General features: G+C 32.7%; 1 protein-coding gene across 4 annotated transcripts in view; it reads left to right on the top strand.

Moving 5' to 3' along the window:
• Window positions 1-2,017: 2,017 nt before the first annotated feature.
• zgc:66447 overlaps window positions 2,018-9,141 on the top strand; it is a 31,324-nt gene continuing 24,200 nt past the window's right edge. For 2 of the 4 annotated variants that reach the window (XM_073921201.1, XM_005157125.6), the window contains exons 1-2: window positions 2,018-2,169; window positions 2,696-3,259. In XM_073921201.1, coding sequence (XP_073777302.1) covers window positions 2,700-3,259 — 560 coding nt within the window. In that variant the 5' untranslated portion in view covers window positions 2,018-2,169; window positions 2,696-2,699. 4 annotated transcript variants of the gene reach the window in all.

Below are 9,141 nucleotides of genomic sequence, written 5' to 3'. Positions count from 1 at the left end.
ATAGTTTTAATAACTCATTTGTAATAACTGATTTATTTTATATTTGCCATGATGACAGTAAATAATATTTTACTAGATATTTTTCAAGACACTTCTATACAGCTTAAAGTGACATTTAAAGGCTTAACTAGGTTAATTAGGTTAACTGGGCAGGTTAGGGTAATGTATAACGATAGTTTGTTCTGTAGACTATCGGAAATTTTTTTTTGCCTAAACTATATATATATATATATATATATATATATATATATATATACCAATAAAGTCCCAGGGTCCATCGGGGGGTCTTACCTATGTCAAGGTCGTCCTTCCTTCCTGTTTCAAAAGCGATGACTTTTCAAAAGCCAAAAAACAATGCTCAACAAACATATCTTGTTTACTGTCCATTGAGCTGTCAACTGTAAGTTCAGCTGAAGTTCATGGGTACTCATATTTGTTAGATGTCATTTCAAATGAGTGTGGGCGCACATGCAGGTGTGCCAAATCATGAGTTACAGAACAGAATACAGCTGTCCTTATTATGGCCTTGCCTCCATAACTCTACCCACATTGTAACATTAATGCTGCTCTTCTAATTTATCTTCTCATCTCTGACTGCATTTACATAGAATGACTTTTTATTTACCAAAGCACACATACCTGAAAATAATGCCACAGGTATGGGTAATAATACAATATAATAATAATAATAATAATAACAATAATAATAATACTGAAATTACTCAAATAAATATAAATTAGAGTAATGCATTCATCAGAAATTCAGAAAGACACAATGAATTTCCCAACAATCAATGAATTTTTTTCCTGATGGCACAGGCATGTTCCAAGATGACAATGCCAGGATTCATAGGGCTCAAATTGTGAAAGAGTGGTTAGGGAGCACGTTACATAATTTTTACACATGGAATGGCCACCACACAGTCCAGACCTTAACTTAATTGAGAATGTTCAGGATTTGATGGAGAAGACTTTCTGACTCTTCTCTTTTACAAGATTGGGGTGAAAAATTGATGCAACAATGGAGAATAAAGAATAGAGCCTCGACCCTGATCAAACACACCTGAACCAATTAATTAGGACCTGAACATCACTTGATAATTACAGGCAAGTGTGTTTGATATGTGTTGCAAATGAAATCTGCAGGATAGAAGATCCCCAGGAACAGGGTTGGTCAACCCTGATTTATATACAGTTGAAGTTAAAATGATTCAGTGGTGTTTTTCAAAAGCAAATTGATTTCTCTATTTTGTGTATTGCCAACAGTTTCCATATGATAATTAACTTTCATATCTATTCAATGAATTTCGAATAAAAAATTTTATTTATTGAATTTGAAGGCAGGAGCATGGGTCTTTTTAAACTAAATAATTGAAAGTTTAAATCTGGATTTGAATAGCTGTAAATTTCCAATGAAAAAAATAATGAAAAGAGTAGCCTAAAAATTCTAGCCTAATACCTTATTGCTCCGATTAAACAAAACAAATAAAGTATGCAGTAGTTAAGTTGCAGAGAAAATTTGCTTTGATCATGTCTCTCTCTACTGGAATAGAAATGTTACTACAATGAGCGCAATTTATTTATTTATTTTTTATTTTATTTTTATTTTAAAATGCATTAAATGCTTCACAACCTAAAATAAAAGTATTAATGATAAGAATTATTAAAAAGTGAATATATTTAAAAGAAACAAGTTCAATTAAAAAGTGTCCGGGTGTTTGCTGGAATAGCCTATAATCAACGCAAAATGTTTTTAAATAATTACAGTTCAGAAAAATGTGCAGTATATTTTCTGATAAATTTTAACAAGTACAAAAATTCTAAATAAGAGTAACTGCATAAATATTTTATATGGTTATTTTTACAACAGCGAGCGTCACCGGGTACTTTGACTGAGCGTTGAGCTACGCAAACGTCCACTAGGTGGGGCTACACTTCAAAATACTTTCTGTGGCTTACTGCAGTGGGCTGGCGGTCTAATTTGATTGGTTCAAATGGTGTCCATCACCCCCACGACGATAGCAAACGAGCTAACTAGCTCAACACAGCCAAAATACTGTGTTTATAGCATAGCAACGGTAAAACAGCGGTTTTACCTTTTTAAAATCGATTTATTTTGTTAAAATATTGAAATAATAAATCGGACATTTGCCGAAACTGTGGCGAGAGGTGAGGTATGTTTATTATTGTGCTGATGATCATTTAATTTGTAAGCGCTGCTCATTTTACACTCTACTTGACATAAACATTAGCTAAATGTTCATGTAAATGCATAAACATTTTATCTATTAAACACGTTTCGGTTAAAAAACACAAACACATTTTATTATCTTTACAGAGTAATTCACTGGAAACTTTTTTTCTGTAATTCAGTAAGAACATCCTTGATAGTCTAAGCAAACCTCATTTGTTTGCTGGTTGGTTTGCATTGCTAACTTGTGTGTCATTGTTCAATGCTGGGAACATTTTGCCAGCACTTTAACACTTGGCCATTATTTACTTAAGAATTGGATAAAATACTATTTATGAAGCAGTTTGTGGAGAATATATATTTGCTTAGGTGGAAACACAAGAAGATTAAAGAGTTGTTTTATTAGTTTATTGCAATTGATCTATCTAAAAACATGTACATTATGTTGCAGTATATATTTGATTATCGAAACACATATGTTGTCACTGTACATTCATATTGCAGGAGAATGGTGGTCCCTGATAGTGGAAGTGATATTCAGCCAGCGGATAATGGTGATACAGACAAGGTGATGTCCAATTCTGAGCCTGAACTCGACCCAAACCTGACCACTGTGGAGCTTGAGGAAGTCCGTAAACTACAGGATCTGGTGCGGCAGCTGGAGGTCCAGAATCAAACCCTTCATAACAGAAGCAGAAAACAAGTGCTTGGAGGCACCAACAATAGCAACCTCAAAGCAGGAAGTAATATTAATAACCTGCACAAAGTCATGGACACTTCTCCCGGAGCAGAGGAGGCTGGGAACTTGGAGCTCTCTCCTCCAGCAGACAGCAGTGGCAGTGAAGACATGTCTCCACTACCTGACACCTCCAGGGTAGAGGAGCAGGATGGGTTTCTAAGCTTACCGTGTTCTTCTGGCTCCAAACAAACCATGGGATGGTTTGTCACAAGTAACTGTGATTCAGGCATGCTGGGAGCAAGTGAAGCAAGTAAGGACCAGTCCGCCCTGGATGAAGTCGATGTGCTTGACTTGGAGTTATGTGCTAAAGCTGAGGATGAAGACAGTTGGTGGGTTTTATTGATCTTTATACATGCAGTTGCAGTCAGGATTATTAGTCCCCTTGAATTATTAACCACCGTTTATTTTTTACCCAATTTCTGTTTAACGGAGAGAAGATTTTTTTTGAACACATTTCTAAATGTAATAGTTTTAATTACTCATTTCTAATAACTGATGTTTTTTTTGCCATGATGACAGCACATAATATTTTACTAGATATTTTTCATGACGCTAGTATTCAGCTTAAAGTGACATTTAAAGGCTTAACTAGGTTAATTAGGTTAACTTGGCAGGTTAGGGTAATTAAGCAAGTTAATAAATAATGATGTTCTGTAGACTCTCGAAAAAAAATAGCTTAAAGGGGCTAATAATGTTGACCTTAAAATGTTTTTTAAAAAATTAAAAACTTTTTTTCCCAGGCGAAATAAAACAAATAAGACTTTCTCCAGTAGAAAAACATTTATCAGACATACTGTGAAAATTTCTTTGCTCTGTTAAACATCATTTGGGAAATATTTAAAAAAGAAAATATCATGTAGCGCTGAAAAATGTAAAATAAGTGAATTTTCATGTATGGAATCTGCTATATACTGTAAAAAAAATTAATGACCAAAATTTAAGATAACAAATATTTTCTTGCTTTAACTTATTTCTATTAGTTAATCAGGTTTACATACGTAGTTTAACTTAATATTTATAGTCAGTTGGATTAATGTAAGTTGAGATGACTAGAAAAGGTAATTGGATTCAATAAAAAATAAGGCAGCAAGACTTTTTTACAGTGTACTTTTACTTGTAATGTAAAAAAAAAAAATCTAAGAATGAATATGAATTCAATAGAATGGATGGCAATTTGCTTTCTTGTTCAAATTCTTGTTATAATAATAATAGTTTTGGTGATTGGTGGCCAGGCTATTTTTGTTTGTCAGTATTTATTGAAAATAAATAATAAATATTTATTGAAAATAAATAAATCAAAATTGCCAATGCTTTAAATTGATAGATAGACCCAAAAATTGACATTCTGCAGTCATTTGCAAATCCAAATCCATACCCATGTGTAGAAATCAATAGATTTCAGTAGATTGTTTAGCCCATCGAGTCTACTGATTTACTAATTTGTTTACTGGTTTACTTAATGTGTGTAAATTTATATTTATTTAGTATTTATATTAATTTCAGTATTTTTTCAGTAATTCAGTAAATTTATTTACAATACAGTTTGTAAAGTAATATTTTCTTTTTTAGTAGATATATATATGAGAGACTTGTTTATCAAATAAGTGCATCAAATTTTGCATTGTAAAACGGAAATAAAAGTTTGAAGTTATTATTTTTATTTAATGTTTTAAGTTACTATACTTTCAAAATCATTATACATGAATCCGCAGATTAGTATATAAAGGTATATATATATATATGTAAAAAAAATTGGCGCAGAATTAGCAATATTACAATACAATATTACAAATACAATATTTATCTTGAAACCTTACATGCAATTATACACATAAACTGTCACATTGCTTGTAATAGTCATTGGCAAATTACATGCTAGAACAATCCACACTGGTTTGTGCAGACCACATATGTGTTTTAGAATCTGATTACCACATGCAATGTGCTCAGCATTTGTGTGTATAGATTTGAATTAAAGTCTATATTAAGCCTATATTATTGGTGTTATTAAACAAAGCAATCCTATTGTAAGGCTTGAATTCATTTGCTCCATTAGATTTTGCAGCATCTTTAATAATCACTTTTTTTTTTAAGGATCTTTTCAATTTGATCTTTTTTGGACATTTGTAAGAAGGATTTTGTTAAAGAATACATGCATTTATGTTTTTAAGTAGGGCGGAATAATGTATTGTTTGTGCATCGATAACGCAATGTGTGAATCTGCAACATTCATGTCACAGTATTAGATCTTTGTTTATTAATGTTTATTAAAGCTTAAAAGATAAAGATTTTTTATACAATGATGAACATGTTATTTTACATTTGATTGTTAAATTTCTGTTCTTGAATACTTTTAGACTTTTACTTTAGGACATATTCACTGCATAGAAAATAACTTGACACTCACAAATTAACGAAAGTCTTGTGAAATGATATTCATATCGCAATATATAAAACAAAATATAGCATTCTCAGATTTTTCCAATATTGTGCAGCCCTAATTTGAAGATGATTGGAAGTATTGTGGGTTTGAAATGACGTGGGGGCAAGTAAAGTAGGACCATTTTAATTTGAGGGCCAACACTTAAAAGTAATTCATTCAAAAATAAAACTTATTCAATTCAATTCATCTTTATTTGTATAGCGCTTTTACAATGTAGATTGTGTCAAAGCAGCTTCACATAAATGGTCATAGTAACTGGAACAGTGTGGTTCAGGTTTTAGTGTTTAAGTTCAGTTTAGTTCAGTTTAGCTCAGTTCAGTGTGATTTTAAAATCATTACTGAGAGTGCAAAAACTGAAGAGCAAATTTATCGATGCGTAGCTCTACCAATACTGAACCATGCGAGCCAGTGGCGACAGCGGAGAGGGAAAAAAAACTTCACCTGATAGGAGAGTGAAGAAAAAAAACCTTGAGAGAACCAGACTCAGTTGGGCACGACCATTTTAATTTCTCCGCTGGCCAACTTATGTCATCCTATACCAATCCACCACTTGTTCCAAGTTTGTGTACTGTTGAACACAACATAAGAAAATGTTGGAAACCACCATTGATTTCAATTGTATCCTACCATAGATGTCAGTTGCTACCTTCCATCATAGTTCAGAATATATTATCACGTATTCAACAGAATCCATCACGCTTTGATGCTTCAGTGAATGTGGGTGTGATTTGAAAGGCAATGGGAGCTTACTCTGTCTACACAGAATGTCCAGTGGCGTATTGCACCTGTGCCACCATAGAGTTTGGGACACAATGATGACCAACAATAGTCAGGACACTATTATTCCCTGTGGTTAATTGCATTATGAAGTCCTCTTTGAAGATTTGGGATGGGCAATTGAAAGAGGTTTGTTCAGCCCAATGAATTTTTCATTTTTCTTTTTTTTTTTGAAAGTTTAAAACATTAACAGTGCATTTTACTCCGTATATTCAGTGTGGTTTATCTGATGGTCTACTTAGACTGAAAATAAATCTAAACTTAATAACTGTAATTAATGTCAGTGAGGATGGATTTCTGCAGGAGGTGATTTTGCATTTAAACATGAGGAAGTACAGCATTTCTAAAATGAAGCAGTTTTACACCTTAATTTGATAATATACTTAATTAAATGCTAAAGGCTTTTTAATGTGTATACATTTTTTTCTTTCTGGTATTAACATGCAGACTAATCTCACGGATGCAGGCTTTATTTTTGAGTGAAATAATCCAGCCAGTATCCCAGTGAGTTGGCCAATTAGCTTTCCATATGTCCGTATCTGTTTTTTTTTTTTTTTGAGGTAATAGAATTATATTCCATTTGGTAGCAGCATTGGGATTGTGTCTTTGGTGCGGCGGTAAGCAGCTTTTGGTGGATTTATGCTTCATGTGATACTGCTAATTCCAGAAAGGGGGAAAAAAGAGCTTATTGTTAACAAAACGGTGACCTGAACATTTTCTCAAGTCTTCGTTTATTGATAAGTAAATATATATTGGTTAAACATTAGTAGGCAGTTGTGCTGTTAAATTCATAACATTGTTCTATTTTGATACCTTCTTGTGTTTATTAGTGGTGTAACGGATCTCACGGTTCGGCTCACATTATGGTTATTTAGCCACGGATTGGACCATTTTTTGAATCAGCCAAAAAGGGAGGAAACAATTGTAATTTGCTTTCCATTTATTACAAAAACAGCTCTGCAAGAAACTTTCGGTTTTAACAAACAGAACTTTGAATAAAATAATCATCTGAATAAAATAAATTGTAAAACATTCAGTGCTGTGCAAGATTCACTGTTACTACTTCTGTTGCTGATAACGCTAAATGTATAAATCTAACATTAATTTGTACAACCCAAATTCAGTGGCATATTTTTGATGGCTGCTTGTCACTATCTATTGGCTAAAATGTTATTGCTGCATACAGCTTTAATTTTTGAGCATCAAGTTAAATGCATATGATGCTGATTTTATACTAAAAACTGAATTACTTTCTGGATTTTTGCGCTGCTCAAACACAGATTTGGATGTAGCAATTTAAAGGATTAATAAACATGCAAATCACCATCATTTATAATTTATTCTGTGTGGGTGTTAAGATCCCAGTCTTTTAAAGATTAGTCGTGCAGCTTAAACTGAATTCATTAATGCAGGCTAAACAAGTAGTGACGGAAAACACCTTTAATAACCTAATCCTTAAAAACCCACTACATCTCGAATAACCCACCAAAACTTTTTCCGTCATCATATTTTACAAGAAAGCCTAAATGCTTTCATACATGTGATTTGAATGATCTCTCTGCGATTGTTACAATTTTAGGATTAATCTAAAAGTAAAAAAATTTATTAAACCTCTGGTCACGTGTTCCTAAATATGTGTTAGGTTGTGATCCATACAAATCACATTTATTAATGTTTATTCTGTAAACTAGTGATAAAGTGGAAGAGATCGTTGTTTTATGTACTTTTTAATCTGAGGCATGCATGATGACCTGTCACAACAGACACAAGAACAACAAAAAATAGTTGCAAACTATTAGCGCACTTATTGCTGACATGTTCATCTGTTGTAGCATATTTTGTGTGATTAAAAAATGTGCATATATGCAGTAAAAAATGCTTTTATTGTAAAACACTATTTTTGAAGAATGTAGTTTGAAGTCTGTTTGAGAAAATCAAAGGAGTCGCTAACCTTGTCTTTTATTTTACTGTTTGTTTTTATTTATATTTTTTAACTGTACTTTAAATTCGTAAATTCAAAAAACTCTTATATTACAAATGGATTTATCTTCATTGCTGAACACTTATTTTCATATTGTCCTATTTGTTTTATATGAACTCATGAATACTCTTTTAAAAACAACCCAACTTAAACATTTTGGTAGTGGTTCCACAAAAGTTATGTGAAAAATTAACATTTTTCAGTCATATGACCTTTAATAGTGTCCTACTAGTTAAAGCTTTCTGTGCAATTACCTGAATTAACATTCGCATTTAGTGTCACACTGGAGGACATGGTTTCAGTGACAAAATGTATCAAGTTGTTTTTAGTCATATACGGATAAAATGATTTATTAGTTTTTTTTTTACAATTTTCTTTTTAATTTTTAAGAGCAGTAATATATTGGGAGCAGCACAGTGGCTCAGTGCTTAGCACTGTCGACTTAAAGCAAAAACGTTGCTCTTTCGAGTCCTGGCTGCACCAGCTGGCATTTCTTTGTGGAGTTTGCATGTCCTCCCCATGTTGGCGTGGGTGTCCTCCGAGTTCTCCGGTTTCCCCCACAGTCCAAAAACATGCATTACAGGTGAATTGGATGAACTAAATTGGCTGTAGTGGATGATTGTGTATAAATTCAAGAGTGTATGGTAGTTTCCCATTACTGTGTTGCGGCTTAAAAGGCATCCGCTGTGTAAAACGTAAGCTGGAATAGTTGTCGGTTCATTCCACTTTGGCAACCTCTGATAAATCAGAGACTAAGTCGAATGAAAATTAATGAATAACTGAATATAATATATTGACCTATACTTGAGATTGAGATTTTTTTTTTTTTGAGATTTGGCTAAAACATGTAATACCACAGCATTTTTTTATACCAAGAGTTCCATGGAAGAAAAATAAATCTTTAACCGTTTACTGCATTGTATGCCAAATTATGTCAATACAAATTTTATTTGTTTTTGTAATGTGGGACACTGAAATTGCAACATCATACCAACAACCCAAATGCATTT

The sequence above is a fragment of the Danio rerio genome, chromosome 14 (assembly GCF_049306965.1).
Source record: "Danio rerio strain Tuebingen ecotype United States chromosome 14, GRCz12tu, whole genome shotgun sequence".
Lineage (NCBI taxonomy): Eukaryota > Metazoa > Chordata > Actinopteri > Cypriniformes > Danionidae > Danio > Danio rerio.
This window is presented reverse-complemented; position numbering and strand designations above follow the sequence as displayed.